The 24,520-nt window shown below is 32.6% G+C and overlaps 1 protein-coding gene across 1 annotated transcript in view; it reads right to left on the bottom strand.

The window, feature by feature from the left end:
- Positions 1-989: 989 nt before the first annotated feature.
- Positions 990-24,520, bottom strand: part of LOC143192337 (neuroligin-4, X-linked) — a 202,458-nt gene continuing 178,927 nt past the window's right edge. Inside the window, exons 10-13 of the mRNA XM_076397610.1 lie at positions 10,941-11,099; positions 8,046-8,191; positions 4,407-4,598; positions 990-1,276 (exon numbers count right to left, since the gene is read on the bottom strand). Of these exons, the coding sequence (XP_076253725.1) occupies positions 1,112-1,276; positions 4,407-4,598; positions 8,046-8,191; positions 10,941-11,099 (662 nt within the window). The 3' untranslated portion in view covers positions 990-1,111. The remainder of the gene's footprint in view (positions 1,277-4,406; positions 4,599-8,045; positions 8,192-10,940; positions 11,100-24,520) is intronic.

The following is a 24,520-nucleotide window of genomic DNA, read 5'->3' as shown; positions in this document are numbered from 1 at the left end:
GCCAAAGCTCGTTTTCTCTATCCCACCATGGCTGCACTACATAATCATACTATATAATCCAAGAATTGGCACCCCTAGTGTATGTAAGAAGTATATATAGTCTATCCAAAGTAGCAGTGAACTCACACCATCTCAATTTAAGATGCCAAAATGTTACGTCGCAATGTTGCCGCATTTAATTTTACTTATATTTTATTTGAGCTTTTACATATTACAATATTCTAACGCAAATAAAATAGTAAAACAAAAATATCATAAAATATTATATATTTTAATATTATGGTTCACTGTTCACTGCTACTCTGGATAGACTATATTATTAATAGATTGCAGTTGGTTCAACGAGCCAGAGCATGTAAGTCAGGTTTTACCATGGCTATTGAGTGAGATTCTAAGGTTCGGATCTCTTTAATTGTGTACCTTTCAGCTTAACAATAGTAGAAAGTAGTTCACTGCCTATTCCTATAGAGGACTTACCTATAGAGGCTACTCCTATAGAGGAGGAGGAGTAATATAAATCAACAACCTCACAATTTAGGTACTCTGATAATGAATGTCCAATTTATATTGTAATGGGCAAAGTCCATGGCGACTCAGATGCGAAATATGTTGAACACAAGATACATGTATTTTAGTTGAAGGATTTTAAAATAAGGTGGTTTCAAGTGATAGTTAATACTGTAGAAGCTTCTATCACTCCAAGAAACACTTTATAATATGTGTACATATTATTTAAGTAATAATAATGACAGTGTAGCTAAATTAGTCTGATATTTTTTTTATATACAAATGATTCTAGACTTAATTAGTGAAAAACTTGACGAATCTGCAATATTTACCCTCAATATCTTTCCCGTCGTTTCCCTATCGGACACAAAAATAATTTTTGATTATTCCCGTCTCACTCCATCACTACAACGATGACACTGTCCTCCTTGGCGTCTGTTTGTTATAACTGCACGCTCACTAGGTCGCACTGGTCCAACGAGACTACGTCTGCATCCGGGGTGACGTCCGGCTTGGACGGTTTGGTCGCGCTGTCAAAGTAACAAGACCTGTCGAACTTGATGTGACGGCCCTTGTCAGTCTGGCAGGTCGACTCGTCCTTATGCTATACGGATATCTCCTGGATTTGGACGCGTTTCTTTACGGTGCCCGTGCCCGTGGGATTGCTGGAGGTGCGGATCGGAGGCGGTGGCTTTTCTTTTTTGAGCGTGTTGCTGGCCGAGGCGGGTCCGGCAGATTGGAAGTCGTGCTGGTGCTGGGTCCTGGGCAACTGAAAAAGTGAACATCAATTTTCGTATTTAAATTTATAATTTAATTATAAACTAATTAATTTATAATTTCATTTTTTTTTCGTATTATTTGAATAAAATTTAAAGGTATAATTAGGAAATATAGATATGCTTTAACCAAATAAATAATCTCTAAGAGAAGATGTATTTCTAAGGTCTCATGTTAATGCTTTAACGACAGTAAATCTGTGCATGTGCAGTTCATCTACAATCAGACCGTAGAAGCACCAATAACATTAAATAATATTATCATTCCATGTAGCAACAACGTTAAATATCTCGGAATGAATCTTGATGCAAAACTTCGCTGGAAGGAACATATAAAGTAGAAATAAAAAGAACTGTAAGTGAAATATAGGAAAATATACTGACTAATTGGAAGAAAATCACAATTATCAGTACATAATAAATTGCTATTATATAAGCAAATACTGAAACCTATATGGACATACGGAGTTCAATTATGGGGATGTTCTGCAAAGAGTAACATAAACAAAATGCAAATTTTGCAGAACAAAGTCCCTAGGGACATCGTGCGACTGATTACCTACATCGAGAACTTCAGATACTCACAGTAAGTTAAGAAACCAAGATAATTTTAATGGGGTATGAGGAAAGACTCCATTCTCATGAGAATATTGATGTATTGCAGCTGTTGATTTGCGAACAGGACACAGACTCAAAAGAATCAAACCATCTGATATATAGTGTTGTATAGTGAGGTATATTTAAAAAAAATATAGCAGCGACATGAATAAACATTATTTCACCAGAGACTGAGATAGGGCCTATAGGTTCTCCTAGTTATATACCTAGATTTAAATTATCATAAAGACAAATTGTAGATTAGTTGGAAAAGATTAGTAACATTGTCATAATTAAATAATAAATATAATAAAAACGTTAATGCTAATCTGAGAACTTTGAAAATGAAGAATGGAAATGCCGTGTTTATTATTTTCGATTTTTTTAAACACATTTTTCTAGACAAAAATAATGTTAATATAAATACATTCGATTTGGGTTGGTGTTTTCTGTTGGTGGGGCTATTGGGTTTCTGTGGCTATGGGGCCAAATAACTGCAAAAATATTCAAAAATATTAGAGTTTATAGACTGGCAACGCTGTAAATCAAAAATCAAATTTGATGCGGCAACATTGCGACTTGCTGGCGTCGTAAGACTTGATGATGTACAACTGGCTGTTTTATTGGACGGCTTATAGTTTAGGATACGCATACGCGCAATTGCGATATAATTCTTTTTATTTTCTTATACATAAATTTAGTTTTCTCAAGCAAAATATAGACAGATAATAACAGAAGAAACTAAGGAGAAATACAGTAATAACAGAATGATTTCACAAGAAAACACTGTTCTTTAATGAAAATAAAATATATTTTTGTGGTATATAATTATTAATTAGGTCGATTGAACCTCCAGGGGATACCAAAAGTGTTTTAGAAAAGAGTTCGATGTAAACATAACGTATAAACTATCGTGTCTGTTTAATTAACGGTAGGTAATATATGCACAAAATGTGCTACAATGTGAAAATAAATGATATTTTATAAGAATTTTGTTTCACCATTTTATTGATATTAGAATATTCTTATATATCAATATTGCTACATTTTCCCGTCATAGATTGAGATGGCGTAAGTTGAGTGTAGCTTTGGATAGACTAAACATTTTGGTAAATAACAGATGGGGCAAAAGTTTCGCCACCACTTTGATTACGCGCCATCTTGGTTATGTGACGGTTAGCTCAGTTTCGCTTTAACCATTGTGTTGTGTAGAAGCCCAAATTTTATTACAGATAGATATAAGTCACAAGGACGAAGAGAAAATGATAATATTTATTATATATAATTGTTCCATTATTGCCACTCAGCGAAAATAGCGTCAAAAATATTCTAATCGTCCAGTACTCCACAACACCACAATTTATCATTTACATGTGAATTTTCGATATTACGGTACGACAGCAGATAGGCCTCTCATTCTGGAAGACCACAGACGTCTCGTAATGCTGAAAGTGTGGCTCTGGTGCTTGATAGTGTAGCAGAGTCTCCAGAAACATCAATTCGGAGACGTGGTTCCCAGTTACACATTTCTGCATGCAGTTTAAAGCGAATTTTGAAAACTGTTTTGAAAATGTTCCGGTACAAAATTCAATTAGTGCAAGAATTGCTATCGAGAGATCCTGATCAACGAGTTGAGTACAGTTATGTAATCCTAAGGTCTCCGGTGAGATTCAAGATTTTTCGTCTAAATTGATATGGAGCAATGAAGACCATTTTCTTTTCCGTAGCCATGTCAATAAACAGAACAGTCGGTTTTGGGGAACACAGAATCCTCAATTAATTCATGAGACATCTTTATATCCACTGCAAACATCGGCATGGTGTGGCATTCGTGCTGGAAACATCATTGGTCCTTATTTTATTTAAAATGGTCAAGGTGTTTCAGCTACTGCTACTACTGAACGGTACCAAGACATGATTCGAAATTATCTTGTGCCTGAAATGGAAGAGCCAGGACTAGAGAACATGTGGTTTCAGCAAGATGGGGTCATAGCATACACAGTTCGTTCAACAATTCAATTATTGAATGATGTTTCTCCACAAAGACTAATTTGGCGAAGTGGCGATTTAGCATGGCCAGCCACATCTCAAGATTTAACAGCACCAGACATTTTCTTATGGGGTTATTTAAAATCAAAAGTTTATGTGAATAAGCCACAAACGATTCAAAATCTCAAAGACAATATTCGTCACAAAACTGAAAAAAACCAGCTTGAGATGTTGCAGGATGTAATAAAAAATGGCTTAAAAAGATTCGAAAGATGCATAGCGTGTTACCAATTAGCCCATATAATTTTTCAATCATAACGAAAAAAAAAATGTAAAGACCAAATAAACTTCTTATGAAAACCAACCTTACTTATCTTTTCTTTGAGCAGAGTTATAGGCAATCAAAATGGTAGAGTGATTTTGCCCCACCTTGTAAATGAAAACTAAATGTTTTATTTAATAACTCCGGATACCTCCGCGACAGAACACGCCCCAGAAACGGGAAATAAAGATTTACCTGATTGTTCGTGTACTTACTGTATTGTAACAAGGCGGTATTTCCATCAGTTCGGGTTCCCTTCGTCCCAACAAAGGCGATTGTCTGGCGCTACTGCCGGGCGTACTAGGTCTTTGAGACATCGGAATTGTTTCTTCCGTTGATGGCGTCGAATTAGTGCTGTGCCGGTTTGAATGGTGGCCTCTGTTTTGACGCCGCCTATCTCGATCCCTCTGAAATATTAATGCATAACTGTTGACGTTCGATTCGGGATATTATAATTGGGATGCTATTGAATTATGTATATCATTGGATTTGTAACAAACAAATATATTGTACGATGTACCAGGTGTACCGGAAAGCCTAAGTATAGGATATTATGACTTGACACATATGACATTTTATTCTACAGCATAGAAAAAATAGAAAGAAATCATTTTATAGTAGAGGAATTATATATTTAAATTTGATTGCCTTGTTAAGGAAATATTTGTTATGGTGGCATCAATTAAAAATTTAATCGCTACTTTTAGGGGATTTATTACCTTAAAGAAATCTATTTTGTCTAAATTTACAAATAACTACATCTGTTTAACAAATCTTAACCAAGATTGCTTAAAGAATTTTGTTGGATCTATTAGAGGTCATGGAGGTAGAAACAGCATCCTTCCCCTAGTATGTTCGAGAAATTTTTAAAAGGTCTCATCACTTCAATTTTTTCACATCATTCGCCCGGCGAAAATTGTGAAGAAGATGAACATGTTAGATAATTTATATTCTTTTTTAACGGGAGATCTAGTACCACTTGAGGTTGTTAAATCATCAGTTGAGTCTATATTTTCAGTTCCAGAGAATTTTGCACTGAGGAAAACAAGAGTATAATATTGTATTTTAGTCTTATTTCAGGCTATTTAACAAAACTTCTGAAAAAGAGACAACATGCAATATTTGTCTATATTCTATATTAAGTAGTTCCACAGATTAAATACTCTAAAATCTAAATATCTTTAAAAAACATACATTTTTAGTGTTTCAACTGTCCAATCCATAATGATTTTTAAGACCAAATTTTAAGTTATTATGAGGTGTGATTTTATTTTTGGTTTAATTTTTACTTTAAGTTTACCTTCAATATATCAAGATAAGTTAGAACTCTAATAGATCCCATAAAATTGATGGCACTAAACATATATGGGAAGGCGTTATGGAAGAATTATAGATATTTTAATATTGCCTAGAATAGAGTTCATAATTGTTTTTTTTGCTTTTTGTTTATATATATTTATATTATTTACACTTATGTATATTTGTATAGGATTTTATTTTAATAAATTAATTTTAAAAATTAAATTTGATTTTCATTTAAATACTATTGGCCAATAAATGTGACGTCACAAAATAATCAGGGGAAATGGCAGACCAATCAAAGCAAAGTATTTTCCTTACAGATTTCTACATAACTATTTTAAACTAACCAAGCAAATTCGCGTTGTCAGCGCGGCCAATGATTGGAATAAGCGAAACTTTGCCCCACTACTTACCATTGCAGTTGCACACCCCTGTTCTACAGACGTCAAGCTTCAAAACTATCTATCAGAGTATATATAGAGGTTTCACTTAAATAGGCGAAACCGAGGATTTGTTTTGCGTGGTCCATTCAATGCTCTCTCTCTGAGACCACTTTTTTGAATGGTTCATTTGAACTGGCCTACAAAGGCATTTGATTGGCTCATTTCTATAATGCGATTGTTTGTTTAAGTCGCCATTTGTATCGGACAAAATACAATTAACACTTTTGTATCTTAAATATAATCACTATTATTTGATTATAATGTGTCTTCATCATCAAAAGTGTTGTGCATCCAGTGAATGTGCGGAAATAAAATCTAGAACTAGTTTTCTTTTAAAGAAACACCCCAAGTTATCTAGATTAAGGATGTGAGTGTGACTTAGCATTGTTATTACCTGGTACGTATCAATTATTTATATAAAGCGTTTGTGTTGATATATATTAATATATACAGGAATACAACAGAAGAAATCATGAAAATATTGCCCACAGTTTGATATGAAGGTAAATGTGATTATACAACATGAAAAGGTTTTGTTATCCTTTGAAAAGTTATTTGTAAAGTGCCATTAATTAAAAACCTAATTATTATAAAGGGGTTAATTTACTTGACACAAAAATATATTGGTCAAGATACTGATAATTAATATTTTGGCTTAAGGCTCCTTAATCTAGATAACCTTTTCAACAAGAATGTTAATAAAATACATTAACACAAAATGATATAATACAATTTGTAGAGCAACAAAATAAGCTTGATTTTATAGACAAGATATTATCATGGCTCTTTTATTATATTGTTAATAATAGATGCTTAAGATGTCGTTGGAACTCTTCGATTTTACCATCATAAGAGCACAACAATCCTTTTGATATATATCATACATTTTAATTTTTTCTTGCTAGGTCTGCTTTTTGGTATGGTTTCTCCATTTTGACGTATATTGATTGAACTGTTTTAATTATCAATTTTCACAATAACATTGTAGTAATAATTATATCATGTCTCAATACATTTTGTGTTGAACGAGTAAGTAAAATATTAACAGACACAGACTTTCAGCTGTGCTGTTCTGTTTTCAGTATGAGGCAACAAAAAGATTGAAACTTCAATTCATCTTATTTGAATTGATAGCACTAAAGAAATATGAAATATGGAAAAAGTTAATAAAAAAGGTATGAAAATAACATGTGTTTCTGGAATGATATCAAAGTTTTTTTTATAATGGAGTATATAGGTCATGAATACAACTTTTAACTTTTTTAAACAATATTTCTGAAGGCCAATGGATCAACAATATAATTTAATTAAGAATGGATTTTATCAAACTTGGCAACTTTTGAATTATATTCAGGCGAACATTATTTAAATTCTAGCAAATCCATACTCTCTGGATATTTACGGCTTATCTTCTTGCGACAGACGAGCTTGTTGAAATTTCCCGACATTGAGGGACATTTTAAATATGAACGTCTGTCCCACTAAAAAATGAAAGTGGGTTATATTTTCAGGTATAAAGGTTTAGCGATGTCTGCTAAAAATAATATTGTTTAAATTGCTATTTAGAATATGTGATATGATGTTGAGAAGGTCCGGCTACAATTATTTATGACATAAATGGAGAACAGATACAATTCCGGAAAATTTCTATTACATCCATTCTCTTTTTCCAATGCGTTCGACTGATTTAACCTTTTACAAGCATTAACAAAAATTTGTTGGTAAAATCGAGCCTTTTTTGTTGGCCCTCTTATGAAATTCACTTGTCCCCTAATAATTTTTTTCTCCAAAGCGTAACAACGGTTGAACCAAGATCGGATTCAGGTTTTTTCGCGTACAACTGAGTTCTAGTTTTGTTAAAATTCCTTACGCCAACTTATAAACTATATTTAATGATGATTCGAGATAGTCAAAGATTTATTTAACTATAATCGTGCTAGTATACGTTACGTTTATGTTATTTGTCTATCTGTACTCCCTGCTATATAGTAAATAATCGTTATATTCTTATTTATATCAGTCGTAGCCTAAACTTCGTATTATACATTTAAGAAATATTTTTCAACAATATTATTACTGATTAAGAGATATTTGGTGAATAATAATTACCTGATAATATATTCCAGCAAAAATAAGCATATTGAGAACCAGAAGTAAGCAACCAACACCAACAGTAACTCCTAGAGCTGCTGTGTAACTGTAATAATGCCTAGTTGCCAAACGCTCTAGAAGTTCTTCACTTTCTTCATCGTCATCTAAAAAAATGAAACAGATTAATTCGACTATTCTTTAATAGTAATCGTTGATATAATAAGAATTAAGGTTTATCAGTTATCAACTATTGTAACTTGGTTCTTTGAATCCATTCCACGACTGGCTATTTGACGACTACTATTGGCTATTAAATTTTCATTGGATAAATTTCATTTCATTTTATTTCATTTCATCATTACATTTCATTTCATGTACTTCTGTGATGGATAATGCCTATTGATATAATTTGGATTTATAATTGCTATTGAAATGCATTGCATACGATACACACTCAACATTCACCAACTAATGAAAGCCTTATATACAATGTACACCTGAATATCTCCAGAGGTCCTTTACTCTAGAATGGAAGAGCTAGAGTATCGTTGCTATTTATTATAGTATATTTTTCGAATATCTTAATTCCTTCTTTGATTATTCATTGAATTGAAATAGAATTTTTTCAATTGATTGAAAATATATTTCGTTTGATGTATTGTCTTGGATCTGCAGTGCTTCTCAGAATTTCTGAGTAAGTAGAACTTCTAGAATAAGTATAAAAACTCTGCTCAGCTTTATTCTTGGACGTAGTTTAATTCTTCGGGAAGATATGGAAGGGGGTATTTAAGAACAAACTGTAGAAAATGTTATCGACGCTTAAACTCTTAAACTCTTACGTCAACTCTTCAACTTGAACCTTTAGTGTCAAACAAAAAAAGCCGGACCAATAATGAAAATTGAGTGTTGCAAACAATTGAGTAGTTCTGTTTAGTCAGTGAAATGTTATATTGAGTTTACTTTAAAAAAATGTTGAAGTGAGTCATTAAATAATATAAAATAGTTATTCTTCCTCTGTTGAGGTCCCTCTGTTGACTGTTTAATTAGCTAGAATGGATGCTATCGACTAATTCGAAACAATTTTCAGATAGAGACAGGCTTAAAACCTAACGAGGGCTTCACAAAATGCGTGTATTGTTATCTCCCTATATCTCTGTCGCAGAAAAAACACATCCTATTTGTCTGCGACATTATATAACGCCAGTCGCAGCATGCCGCCGCTCTTCATAATTCAAAGATGAGACAATGTCGACTTTTGTTTCGAAATACTTCTGGCTGAACTAACGGGGATGCTCGAATGGGGCCCATTGTTATCGTTCGTATAGATTTATTTTTGCCTCAACGACGAAACAAAATTAACTGCTCAACTGTTTTTAATCGTAAAATCTAACCTCTGTTCGATTCCAGCTGTCGTTACTCTTCCGTATCTGCGTTTTTCACTCGAAATGTACTCAAAATTGTTGAAAAAAGAACAGTAAATTTTCGTTCACTTATTGAAATGTATTAGGTAGTCGAATGAATATTCATCAGCGAAAAAAAAAAGCGAAATATTAACAAGCTTAATTAAAAAAAATATTTTAAAGTCTCCTTTTTACCAATGAGAGTTTTTCTGCATTAGGAGTACCGACTGGCCAGTGACCAGAAACATATTGCTTGCGACTGTAATCAGTTACTTCAAACAGGAACCAGATAATGGAGCCCCCTTCTTACCAGCAAATTGCGTTAGAAAGATATGCATTTATGCTGTTAAAAATGAATTTTATTGACAATATTTTTAGCGTCTTGCAGCTGCACTAAACTAACTCAAAAAATAGAAAGAAATATAACCTTGGATTCACCAAAAAGAAACCCTCTTCACACGAAGCGTGTGATGAAGTGATTAAACCTTGATGTTAGCTCTATTAGATATCAAATATATGAAAGGTATAAAAACAGTGAATAGTTTTTTCAAGATTAATTTAATTTAATACAATTATTTCACACGAAACTGCTCGTTTGGAAAGTATCTATAGAAAACTTAGAGATATGCAGTCCTTTTAGAGATGTACTCCTGAGTCTCTCTATATACTCTTGAGTAATATAGGATTTAAATACTGTAAATATAACCCACGAAGAGGTCTAATGGAACTTGTAGACATTGCTTTTAAAGTAATACAATTTTGAAAGCATATAATAAAATCACCTTTAATAAATCGCATTTAAAAAATAAACCAACATATGTCTCAGCCTGTAGATGTTCTTAAATTCATCTGAAATTTATAATATTTTTGATATAAAACACATAAAATATGGTGGGTCGAAATTTGTCTCGGACATAACCGTAAAATAAAAAATAACAGTATCAATATGTTTTATGTTATGGTATTATATCCTATTCTGCTTATGGTGGCAGATACATGGCAAGGAGTTCATAATAAATTTACAATAAATATCCCTATAAAAATATATGTATGTCTATTTTTTACAAAATAAGCAGAACATTTCGTTTGAAGTGGTTCTGTATCTTTTATATTACGGGATTATATTAAACTGGCGTTTCTTTGTGACAACTGATGTTTCTATTGTAAAATTTGAGATATTTGATCTTATACATCCGAAATATAAGGTATGTAATCTAATAATCTAAATAATATAGATCAAAATCCTAGAAATGTGAGGAGATTTGTGAGAAGATGGATATGAGATCTAGATTGGAGATAGCTTGCAGATGATTTTTCAATCAGCAATTTACTAATCCTTGTGAATGTCTCATACTTTTTCCTATAATAGGAAAGTTTAAGTTCTACTAAAACGAGAAAGTAGAATCTGTATTTTTATTAGTTTAGCGAAAACATATAAGCAGCTGTCGTTTCCCGGTCAACATTGTAAACCTGTTAAGGATACCTTCCTGCGTCGAGCCTTTATCAAACTTACCCGCGTCAACGTCGTCTCCGATGTCTGAGCCCTCGTCAGTGGTGGTTTGCGGGACGCATTCCGTGTTGACTGATCCGCCGCCGATAATTTGCGAGTCGGTCATTGATGCCGGGTGCATTACGGGCGGCAGCCTGGTGAAGGACTCGGCCCTGACCGCACCTGAAACACGACATCTGATGAGACGATTTGATCGGCACGGATTCGAGGGAAATACTCGAATTCGTTTGTTACGTTTGGCCATTTACCCAGTTTAGCGAGTAACGTTCTGTTAATATGATGATCTGTTAATGTAAATGGTGAATATTTAATCACATTTTTAATTCTATAGTCCATTGAAAGTTTTTTTAGTAATGCGTCATGGATATTTGTGACGTCGAAACATAGCAATATTTCCACATCAACTCTGAATTTTAGCAAAAGTTTGGCTTTGACTTACAAGAAAATTCTAATCTAAATAAAATAATTGAACAAAAATGTTATTATAGTACATCTAATACATATATTATCGAAGGACTTAAAACTACAATTAAGAAGACAGGTATAATAGTTTGTATGTTAGATTTGTTTTGTTTACATTTAACTGTTTTCCATGTCACCCATGAAGTAGAGTTTCTATATATATATATATATATATATATATATATATATATATATATATATAAAATCACTTCATAAAATATTCTCCTGTGTGAAATATTACCTTAAGTAGTTAAATCTATACCAAATGTTATTATAAAAGTCCATATATATCCAATAACTCTACTCTATATAAAGTAGTAGTGAACTTACATCATCAAGATGTATAATGTATTGCATATTGCAGTTAATAACAGACAATATTGTCCTTCTGGGTTAAAAAGAGATACACAGTAGTTCAGATGTCTGAATAATTTGGCCATAGATGGATCTACATCTTCCTGCCTATTACTGCATGTTAAAACAAATTCAAATTGTTATTGGATATGACAGAGAAGAACAGACTTATAGTGTGTGGAAATATAGATATATTTTATAGATATGTGGAAAGGATTGTTTTCGGTTTGGATGAACTCGATAGAAGAAGAAATTGGTGAAATTGTGAACTAATGTTATATTGGAAATTAACACAGTGGCTCAGAATATCACAGTCAGCGAATGAAACTTTCTGGATGTAGGATTATAATCCAATGCTGAAAATACCAAGACAGGGTAATGAGAGTGGAAACAACTAATGGTGATTATGTAATTATTATAGCTAACTGTAACTCCGTACTTCAGTATCACATCGCATATTTAGTTGATTAGCGAGCACATTGAGGTATACTAACGCTCTTTGAAATTGCTTATCACGGATATTTTGTGTTGCAAAATGTATTCTAGAGTGATACCACGTTGTATCACTTTAATAGAGACATAATACGGAGCATCGACAAGGGCACGCAACAGTTTGTTTTGAAACTAAAACACAAAAAAGGTTTAAATTATAATTTATACATTTGATGATGGATGTTTGATTTTCATAGACTCTTAAGAGCTCAGTTTTGTATCAAATTACTTAGAATATTTGCACGTGCAAGTCACCAAATACCTCAATAAGACTATGTGATAACATTTGGGTTGATTGTCTGTACGTAAGTAACAGGACGATTGAAATGTCCCCGGCCTGACACATAGATGGCTCTACTACAATTAAATACATACGTTTTTTAGTTAGTCCTAACCCTCAAAAGATGCGTGTATAAATTTGACAGCTGTCCTGCTGTGTACAGCTGTGTTAGTTTGTAAATTATAGCATTTTAAGTAAAGCAACTTCTGTTGATAAACTATTGCTTTTTGAAGGGAAAAAATACAGTTGATTGACAAAAACTTGGCTTGATGTCGAGTTTCCAGACACTGCCTCATAAAAATCAACCATCAAGGTACAATCATTAGTATGTAGTGGACGCCCAAAAGAGGTTGTTACCGCCGAAAACATTAAAAAAATTGACAAAATGGTTTTGAATGACCGTAAATTGACAGATAGACAAGATATCAATTGAACATGTACATCATATCATTCACAAATATTTGGGTATGAGAATGCTCTGTGCAAACTGGGTGCCGCGCGAGCTTACTTTTGATGAAAAAAAACGGCGAGTTGATGATTCGGAGCAGTGTTTGAAGATGATCGAGCGTAATAAACCCGTGTTTTTGCGTCGATATGTGACAATGGATGAAATATGACTGCAGCATTTCCCTCCGAAGTCCAATCGACAGTCATCCGAGTGGACTGTACTGTCTGTATTTTGGGATGCGTATGGGATAATTTTTATTGATTACCTTGAAAAAGAAAGGACCATCAACAGTGACTATTATATAGCGTTATTGGATCGTTTGAAGGACGAAATCGCCGTAAAACGGCAGCATTTGAAGTCAATAAAAACGATGGCAAAAATCCACGAATTGGGCTTCGAATTGCTTCCTCATCCAGCGTATGCCCCAGATCTGGCCCTCAGCGACTATTTCTTGTTCTCAGATCTCAAAAGAATGCTCGCTGGGCCTATTTTGAAGCAAAGGACAAATCGTACTACCAAAATGGTATCGAAAAGCTGGAGGGCCGCTATAATCAGTGTATCACCTGTACGACCTTTGAAAAGAATTATGTTGAAAAAAATAATAATTCTGCCAAAAAAATGTTTTACTATGTTTAGTGTAGTGTTTGACTTTTCAATTGACCTGTTATTGTTCGAAATATTTGAAACTTCATATTAATATAATTGACACATACCAGGCTGTAAAAACTTGATAAAATCACACCTTTCAATCAAATATGTTACCCTTAACCTGGTGAGGTATTACTAATCGAAATATTTGATGTAGTAGAATATTGTATAGTAGTTGTATGATATAAATATAGTATAGTATGAAATATATTTGATATTGGCTTTTTGTAATCTAACCGTGATAGTTTTTGAGTGACGATTGTTAATAATTAATACTTGTTAAACGCTTAATCAATATTTTTCTTTGCATCTTGAGAATATATGTTCATTCAGTAGTGAAAGGTAGTGAATATTCAGTGAGTTCAGTTCAGGAGTTTATTTTCTTCCACCCGGTTAGCATTCGAATCTCAAAAAATTAATGGTAGATCAACATATTTTTTATAAATACTTATTATGTGTGTGTCAGGTGTTCATATTATTTTATATATCCCCTGTAGATCATCAATCTCGTTCGAAATATAAAAATAGATACTACATGATTATCGATTGCTGTCGTTTTCTTTCCAATAAATGAATTATTCCCGGTTAGACTCTCTATATGAGTAATATTTCGTAAAAAACACACGAATACATCTTAATTTAAACTGGGTTACCATCCGATGACACGAACCCCTCGCATATTAACGTCGTTGCCGCCTCTCACGTGCTAATTCTTTTCTAATATCGCTAATCGTACATCATCTAATACCCCGGGCAAATGCACTCTAGCTAATTGCCAACTTGTAAATTCTCCTGATTCCCCGTAAAGCACCAAACGCGCTGCCGAAACTTCCATTTCCGATGTTCCCGCTCTGTCGAATAAATCAAGAACCGGTGGATAATTAAGCCGGTACGTTTTAATTTGACTCGATCCAATGCCCAAATATTTATCCGTTTCATTGTAGATACTTCGATATAACGTCTTATTGGCAAAGTTCGGCTCCATATCAGGAGACGTTAAATATCCGGAAGAAAAGTCGTCGCCGAAGTTTGTTTCGGTAAATTTAGTCAATTCCGGAATATTGAGTACAAATACCCTTTGTATTACGAGTTTTAACCGTAAATATAGACAGGGAATGGCCTAAATACTATGAATACATCACATAGCCGATGTCATTACCGGTTTAATTCAGAAAAAACACATAATTTTCAAGAAAATGGAAAAATTTAATTATCTACAGCATTGGCCATTTGATTCTATACATATTGTCCATCTTTCAGGCAATTTATGGATGCCGTCCCAAAAAAACTGGTTTTCCTTTGAGCAAAACCATTCATCAAGCCATTTTGTAATTTCTTCGAAATTGGCGAAGTGCTTCTTTGCAAGCGCGCGTCCCATTTATGCGAAAAGTTGATAGTCGGACGGGGCAAGGTCTAGAGAATAAGGCGGGTGCAGTAATATGTCCCATCCAAGTGCTTTCGTGGCGCTTTATTGTACTGTAAAATCACTTTGCCGTGATTTTCGATCTTTTTGGACGTGTTTTAGTTAACGGATGCTTCAAATTGATCATTTGTTATCAGTAGTAATCACTATTAACTGTGTAATATACCATGGTCCCGCCAAACACAAACCATTTTCTTACGATCAAAATGACTTGGCCTTGGAGTCGATAGGCGGGCTTCACCATGATATTTTGCGCTTAATTTTTATCACTAGCTCTAGTCTATGCAGAAATGGCATTCCACCATACCTTTGTAGCAGCATGTCACAGATATCATTTGAATTTTCCTGATCCTGGAAGTTTTAATTGTTTTTTGGACCACATTTAACATTTCTGTCAATTGTGTTTTTTGTTTTGGTTCTGTCTTTATCTAATAATTCTTGCGATTTCACACCTTAAAACATTTTCGGTCTATTATTATAACGTTCTTGGTCTTGCATATCATAGCATATGTCGATCCCCTGTATTTACTTGTTTTTGAACTGATTTTGTAAAAAGTGACTATTGATGAATGGCTCTAATCTGTGTTATTCCTAAAGATATCTGTCCATAACATATTTATTATAGCAATAATCTTATATTGCACCAAACCATATACCACAATACAGCAATAAAGGTTTCTCAAACGTAATTATATATCTCTTTACATCATATATACGTATGTTGGGAATAAAAATCATCATGGGAATGATTAAAAAACTCTTGTTTATAACGATCAATTTCTTGCTGGAAAAATAGCAATTTGTAACTGCTACACATCAGATTTCAGTCAAATAAGATAATTATAGATTATAAACTTAATTTATGTGCTTGTGACTGTTGTGTTTGAATTTAACCTTATTTAAGTATACATCTCTAATGAGCACGTCTGTCTATAGCATTGTGTACCCTGGACTGATCTCTTACAATTACAATTGCAATTGGGTCTACCTTCAGTGACGCATTACTCATCAGTACTCGGTTAACTTCGCCAGTTTTCGTCTCATTGTGCAATGTTGCCATTTTACAAGAGACTAGCTGAGCGCCACCATTTTTGTTTAATACTCAGTTTGTCGCTACTATACGTATAGAGTTATATATAATATCTGATTTATTTAACATTGATACTTTTTTTTGTACCGTCCGGATTTTAGTTTTATTTAGTAGGCAAGAATGATTGTAAATTGGATTCAACTCTATGACCGATGGTCTTTCGCGAAGAAATTTGGAAATATACTATTGAAACAAAAGGGTTATGGTTTCCCATGTTGGGAAAAATTGAAGTACATAGGCTTTTTGCTTGCCATTAGGTAGATTCTTATAAAATAATATCAAATTATATAACATAAAAAACACTTAAAGCTCCTCACTAATGCCTCTTATATAAAATTTTGATTTTATTATTGCCGTTTTTACATATTGAAAAATAAATTATCTGTTATCCAATATTTTGTTTTCTTATGTTATTTATATTACTTTTGGCTAAGTGTTTGGCTAAGTTTTAATTAGGATTTCTTTTAATTATAAAATGTTTAAAAGCTTTGTTTTTTTGACTATGATTTTTACGTTTTTAAACATAAACTTGTTATTTCACGAATGGTACTTAAGGCCAATTTATATATAAAGCATTTAATTAGTGTTAAACAAAAATAAAAATCAAACTTGACTCGAACTCCTAAAGTTGGCAAAAACTATAAACAACGAAATTTTGTTTACATTTATCTGAAAATATCTAATTAGACGTTGTAAATGACAATGTAACAAAAATAAACAAAGAATGAACGTTGCAAATAATCCACTGAGCATTCGAAAAATAAAACACTATAAATTCATGTTTGTTTCGCTCTGAACAACTTTTGAGGTATATATAAGAATTAATGATGGTTCCACGAGCTGTATCACATCAATAGTGATGGCGATAGTGATAGGCGAATAGTGACGTTAATTTGTCAGTGACACATTAGGCTTATAAAAAACAAAATAGATGATTTAATCTAATCATAGATGATGATGATGATATGAAAGAAGAAGTTTAATACATATTTTCGAATAAGTGCATTTTTTTAATATTTTTTTTTATGAGCAGCATTAACAATACTTAAGTTTATATAATCATTTTTCATCACTTCTTACAATTTATTCCTCTCTTCCATACATAAGGTAACCAACATATTACTATACCCATATATTCTCGGTTATTGAAATACCCAGTCCTTTCTATACGAAGAAAGTTTGTCGCCATTTAGTTTAGTTTATAATTAATATTGAGACACCTTTAAATTATGTATTACTATGGAAATGTCAAATTTCAATGTAAATAGACACGGTAGTTTCTAATCAGTCTAGCCTGCACAATGTCTTATTGTGTGCTATACATCTCTACAGAATGCCTGATTGTAATTTTAATCAAGTTACGAACTTTCGGTATCTAAATGAATTTGATACTAATTATAAGGCAAGCAAAACAGTTATGTTTCGTGGGTTCAGTAAAACAGTTTGGGGTTTAGCTATAAATACATTTTCGAGATAAATGTAACTTGTCTTTTAATTATCTGAATTGTATAAAATTTCCTTTAATAAGTTTTTAAACAATACTGGAAATTATAGCACTGCAGACTGTCAAAAAATGAAAAAAGTGCGGACAAATCAATAAATATACATACTACATACATACTACAACCATAGTCTATCCAAAATAGCAGTGAACTAGTATTCAAGATGTATAAACAAATGTTAAAAACAGTAGGTATTTTTTAATATAGACATCAAGCAACCCTTCATAAACTGTTAGAGAACATAAGATTTAAATGGTGTAAAGGTAACCCATGAAGAAGTCTAATGGATCTTCCAGGTATTTCAATTTGTGTATATACATAGATATTTCGTTGAGCACTAGCTCATCCTTGGCAAGAAAATATTGTAAAGACAACAAAACTTGAAGGAAAAAGCTAGAATTTAGAATAATTTTTGATTAGCCTTTGTTAATAATTGCAATACTTTACAATAATTCCTTGCAGATATTTATTCATGGTGGAAACAAGAATGGTTTTATCCCTGGTGCAGAATTAGTGTTTTCCTCTAGGTCCAAGAGCAACTCCCAGGGAAATATGAACCATGTGTTATTGCTCTGATTTGAAGATCAGCTTCTAATGAACTAGAAGGAAGCATCAGTTATAATTATGGATAATGCACCATACCGTAACACGCTGGTGGAAAAGTTCCCAACCAGGTTTTGAAAATACTATGTTAAAGAGTGAAATATTTCAAATTGTTACTTGGTAGATATAAATGACACCTTTAAGTGCATTTTATGTTATTTATCAGCTAGCTGAAAAATATGGCTAGCGAGTGTAACATCTTCCTCTCTAATGTGATAAAGAATTACTGCAATAGGCATGTGGAAAAGAGGGTTGTCTACAATAACACCTTTCGTTTGACTTGAAAATGACAAATGATGGAATTGTGAACTAGTGTTCGATTGGAAATTAACAGTATAGTTATTGCTGAGAGATGATTCAGAAAGTGATAGTGACTGAATGAAACTTTCTTGGTGTGGTATTATAAGTCAATGCTGACAATTACCAAGACAGGGTTATGAGGGTGTAAACAACTAAAGATGAGTATATAATTAATATAGGATAAGATAACAGGCCAATTGAACACCCGGCCTGACACATCACTAAAAATCTAGTTAGCCCTAACTCTCAAAAGATTCGTGTATAAATTTGACAGCTGTCGGATCATTAGTTTGTGAATTATAGCATTTTGAGTGAAGTAACTTTTATTATTGTGAAAAAAATGGATAAAAAGGAATTTCGCGTGTTGATAAAATATCGCTTTTTGAAGGGAAAAAATACAATTGAATCAAAAACTTGGCTTTATGTCGAGTTTCTGGACACTGCCCCAGGAAAATCAACCATCAACGATTGGTATGCTAAGTTTAGACGTGGTGAAATGAGCACCGAAGACGGTGAACGCAGTGGACGCCCAAAAGAGGTTGTTACCAATGAAAACATTTAAAAAATCCACAAAATGATTTTTTATGACCGTAAATTGAAATTGAATGAAATAGCAGAAACTCTAAAGATATCAACTGAACATGTACTGATGTATGATATATGGTATGATACCATTGACGAATATTTGGGTATGAGAAAACTCTGTGCAAAGCGGGTGTCGCGCGAGTTCACTTTTGACCAAAAACAACGATGATTCGGAGCAGTGTTTGAAGATGATCAAGCGTAATAAACCTGAGTTTTTGCATCGATATGTGACAATGTATGAAACATGGCTCCATCGTTTCATTCCGAAGTCCAATCGATAGTCATCCGAGTGGACTGCACATGATGAACCCGCTCCAAAGCGTGGGAAAATGCAACAGTCGGCTGGCAAGGTTAAGGCGTCTGTATTTTGGGATGCGCATGGACTAGTTTTCATTGACTACCTTGAAAAAGCAAGTACCATCAACAGCGACTATTACGTAGCATTATTGGACTTGTTCAGACAGCTTCTATTCAATATGACCTTTACAATTGAGCTTAGCATTCAGTGTCAGACCATAGTATCACTCGTAATTATGTAAATAAGTTTAAATCATATTTTCTGAACGACATGCTGAACAATACTTGCACGTTTTCGATTAAAATCGAGTTAATATAAAATTGAATGTATTTTTAAAAGTAATTTCTAGATTGCAAATAGAATATGACCGTCTGGAAATAAGAAAAATGCAGAAGCTGGGAATCTCCTTGTTAAGGAACTCTAGTTTTAATTAAGCTTCGCTTTATCTCGAGGAAATTGAGACTTCTTAAGCGCGCCGTGGAGTTAATTACGATTTATGCATTACACGCCATGCTTTATCAATATTTTCCTTTCCAACTGGAGGATAATTGTTAATTATATTATGATTTTTTAATTAAATTTTCCGGAACGGTCCTTTTTAATAATATAATAGAATGGGGAGTTTAATAACACGGCGTAATATAATATATAATTAGTTGAAAATTCCACGGTTCGTCTGGTAGGTTAGGTTAAGTGGCGAAACAGTTTAAAAAATGATTGTTTTTTCTTTTTCTTTGTCGTTTTTACGGGTGTCGTCATTTCGCGACTATACAATAATACGGTATTGATATAAAGGGGATGGGGACAGAGATAAGGTGTGTGTGTGTGTGTGTGTTAGCATATAAATAGTGTATATACAATTTAAAAATGGACACAATTATAAGACTACAAGTACAACCACAACGAAGTAGAGGTTCTGTCCAGACATCGCACATCAGCAACCATACCGAACTAGTAATGGTTCTTTGGTCAGTGACATTTAGCATAGGCTAGATTCTATGGAGAAAATCGATTTCTCCTAGAAATCAGATGAGTGTATCTGTATTTTTTCCTGTTAAAGCATCTCTAAGATTTTGCAGCCCATACATAGCTCTAATCTGGGTGTGTGTGGTACATGGGGGGTATACTGAAATAAGGGCATGGTGACAAAACTCATAGTGAACAGGCGGGATCAAAATCATCAAGTGACCCTGCGAGAAACGGCAATGGCCCAATCTCAGTCAATTCGGAACTACGGCATGGCGACGAAGGGAGGGATGCGAGAAAGAAGGAGAGAGGAGAAACAATCAGCTTTAATCTCAAATAGCTTGTTGTGGTTCGCCTCCTGAGCCCAACGATGTTGTGCCTCGTTCTTGGTGAACCAAGAAACGAATGGAATAAGGTCAGTATGGATAATATTTTCTATTGTTAATTTTTCATATATTTGATAAATTGGATAATAATAAAATTTATTTGTATACATTAAGACGTGTATTCATTTTAATAAGGATAATATGTGTTAATTCAAACGAAGAGAATATAAACAGAAATAAATACGCATAAATATATTTAGTTTTAAACTGTTCAAAAGAGTTAATGCATATTTATTATATATACCGCTTTTCAGTTGAGCTCTGTTGTGTATATCTAGAGGGAGTTAAAAGATAATGAGAAGTAGGGGAGGAGGAATCGAACATACACTTTTTGGTACTTCTACATTAAATTGTATTAAATTATTTTCTCGATTAAAAAATCGGTATATTAAACAAGAAATATATAAAGTTTCGATCACCATCGTGAAAACCTATCAGTATTTTATAGCAGTTTTTGTAATAATACATTTTATACTATAATATTATTTGAAAATAGAATAATATTCTTAGAGCTTCAGATCCAAAAACTGCCTTAGCATTCGAATAGAACAGTTGTAACTTTGAAACATTTAAAATAAGGAAGAAATTATTGCAACATTAATCTTATTCAGGTGATTTTACTTTTTTTTGCGCCTTATAAATTATATAAATATGTTATATAGATGTAGAACATATAGAAGATGACCAAAAAATCAACGAGAGTTTAAGGAAGCTATATTGAGAAGTAAAATGATTTGTAATGTTATGGGTTAAGGAAAGGATCATTTTGTTTTTTTTAAATTTTTATTTGACGTTCTTTTGCTTTTATGATAAAAACTGTTAATATTTGGAGATTTCTGGGCAAAAAATTGAACTAAATTACTTTAACAAGCTTTCTTGAGATCTTTATGGGAGTTCTGCAGAGATAAGATACTAAGAAATTATAGAGGAGAGCGGCAAGTTTTGGACTATAGGGTGGGTTAATCAAAACCTCATAGACTATCTCAACATATGCGAGTTCAAAGTTGTCTATTAGGAAGAATTTTTAATATAGTGTAGAAGATGGCTGGAACAAGTCGATATTAATACAGGAAAATTATAGAAAAATATAATGGTAATAAAAAATGAAATCAAAAACCTTTAAAATTCTCGGACTAAGACGGTTTAAGTTTTATCATATTATAATATTAATGGAAGATATATTATAGAAATCTTCAACAGATCAGGACTAGATATAAGGTATAAAGTAGAACAAAAAAAGAAATGTCGATGACAATAACAACTGATAAGCTAGAACACTTACAGAACCTCTTAAACAGATATAATATGATACTAAGACAGTATGGAATGATAATAAATAAAAGCAAAATGAGAGTCATGGTTACGGAAGAGTTAGAAGTATAAATAGGAATTTGCTATAAATAGCAAATTCATCAAAAACATGGAAATATCGAGCAAAACTAGAATGCAACTGTAGAAAGCAATTCCCAAACTCAGTCCAAACTTAACATTCGGTTGCGAGACGTGAATATGGTTAAAAATAGATAAATATAAAACGCAATCAGCAGAAATAAAACAACTGAGAAGAGCTGGGGGTCTACCAGTGATGGACAAGATGAAATGTAGATAAATAAGAAACTACCTCAATATTAAATCACACCATACAGTTATGTGGTTAAAGGTAGATAAGTTAAAATATGCGAAAGTGTTTAGAAAACCAAAAATTATTAATTTGCTTGAAAATATGAAAAATTTTATTAAAATTAATTAATAATAAAGTTTATTAAATTAATTAATATGAAAATATTATTTTGTTTAACGGAAGAAGAGGCGACTTCTGCGGGTAAAAATAGACCAACTATTTACTCGATCATCATTCAGTTCATCTTTACATATTTTATGAATAATCTTTATATTTAGTTTTATCTTTTACATCTATTTTTTAGTAATTTTACTTTCATTTTGATAATTTTATACATAAGGTAAGTAGTATGAATTGGTAAAAATATATGTCGGAACACTGCAGAGTTGTAGATTCAGGAAACTCTTGTATCTTAATGATAAATAAGCGCGGATAAGTTTGTTCTGCAACAACTTTTTAACAAGACCGACGAGGCAAGAACGAGAACATCTCGGAAAAGAAACTTGCCCGTAAAATCTGATTACTTTATAATTTCATTTTCTCGCGTGTACTTTTAGTTTTTTCCCGATATTTCATTGTGCAAGTTACGCCCTAGCCTATCAAAATATTTACGAAACTGCGCCCGAGTATCGCGTTTAGATGTTTTTTTAATCCGAAAACTCTTATTACGTTTATTATCGTAATTTGTACTCACTTCCTGGAGGAAGGGGCTCATTTATTATCTGGATAAACTTGAAAGAAACGAGAGAGAAACAAGGAAACTGAGCAGTGTTTTAAGTTTTTAATATATAAGCTCGGGATTGGTACTATATTTAATCTAATAAAGTTTCTTCATTTTTGTTTAGTATAACAACAATCTTCTTCGGAATACGTAGTAAAATTTAGAAACGAAGTTCTTTATACTTTTTTTGTACTATCTAATAATATTTTTTTTTATTCCATTTTTTTAATTAAATTTATACAACGTGGGGCAAAAGTCCTGCTATCGTTTGATTGCCTATAACGTTGCTCAAAGAAAAAAATAAGTTTGGTTTTCGTAAAAAGTTTATTTGGTCTTTAAGTTTATTTTTCGTTATGATTGAAAAATTATACTGTGTCATAACATGCTCATATTTAATGTTTGATTTGCCAAAAACAGTCAGTTCTTTTTGGCAAATCTTTAGCTTTATAGTGGATTTCGGTGTCTCCACTATCCCACAAACACAGAAAACAACAATATTTCGTGAAACTTCACTGTAATCCAAGCAATATGGCAACAAATTTTAAAATAACACACATTTTCCAGGTATATTCTTTGTATTTGATGAAGTCTAATATTAGTTGAATGTTTTCATACACTAAATAGTATTCACACTATTACTAAGGAACGTAACGTGTTGGACAACCATATCAACAGACCATGTTTTTAGTAATGGAATAAGGAATTCGAAACACGTAATATTATTTATGTTAGAAACATTATGTCACATAGTGTTATTAGTGACAATTATTTTGTTTTTCTTGATAAGAGAGAATTGCGTTTTTATTTAAATACTACTCACCTGAGGTTCAAATACTGAACTTAGATTTTAGATCTAGATTTAGATTTAGATTTTGGCAAATCTTTAGCTTTATAGTGGATTTAGGTGTCTCTACTATCCCACAAACACAGAAAACGACAATATTTCGTGAAACTTGGCTGTAATCCAAGCAATATAGCAACACATTTTAAAACAACACAAATTTTCCAGGTATATTCTTTGTATTTGATGAAGTCTAATATTAGTTGAATGTTTTCATACACTAAATAGTATTCACACTATTACTAAGGAACGTAACGTGTTGGACAACCAACAGACCATGTTTTTAGTAATGGAATAAGGAATTCAAAACACGTAATATTATTTATGTTAGAAACATTATGTCACATAGTGTTATTAGTGACAATTATTCTGTTTTTCTTGATAAGAGAGAATTGCGTTTTTATTAAATACTACTCACCTGAGGTTCAAATACTGAACTTAGATGTTAGATATAAAACTATTTGTATTCCATGGTTAACTAGATAATTTCTATATTATAGTTGTAGCATGACCCGGATAAATTTTACGAATCTGTTGGGTTTGTAATTAAATTTGTTGCTAGT

Source organism: Rhynchophorus ferrugineus, unplaced genomic scaffold (genome assembly GCF_030347505.1).
Source record: "Rhynchophorus ferrugineus isolate W39M unplaced genomic scaffold, kcgeb_rfMv2 rfM3, whole genome shotgun sequence".
Lineage (NCBI taxonomy): Eukaryota > Metazoa > Arthropoda > Insecta > Coleoptera > Curculionidae > Rhynchophorus > Rhynchophorus ferrugineus.
This window is presented reverse-complemented; position numbering and strand designations above follow the sequence as displayed.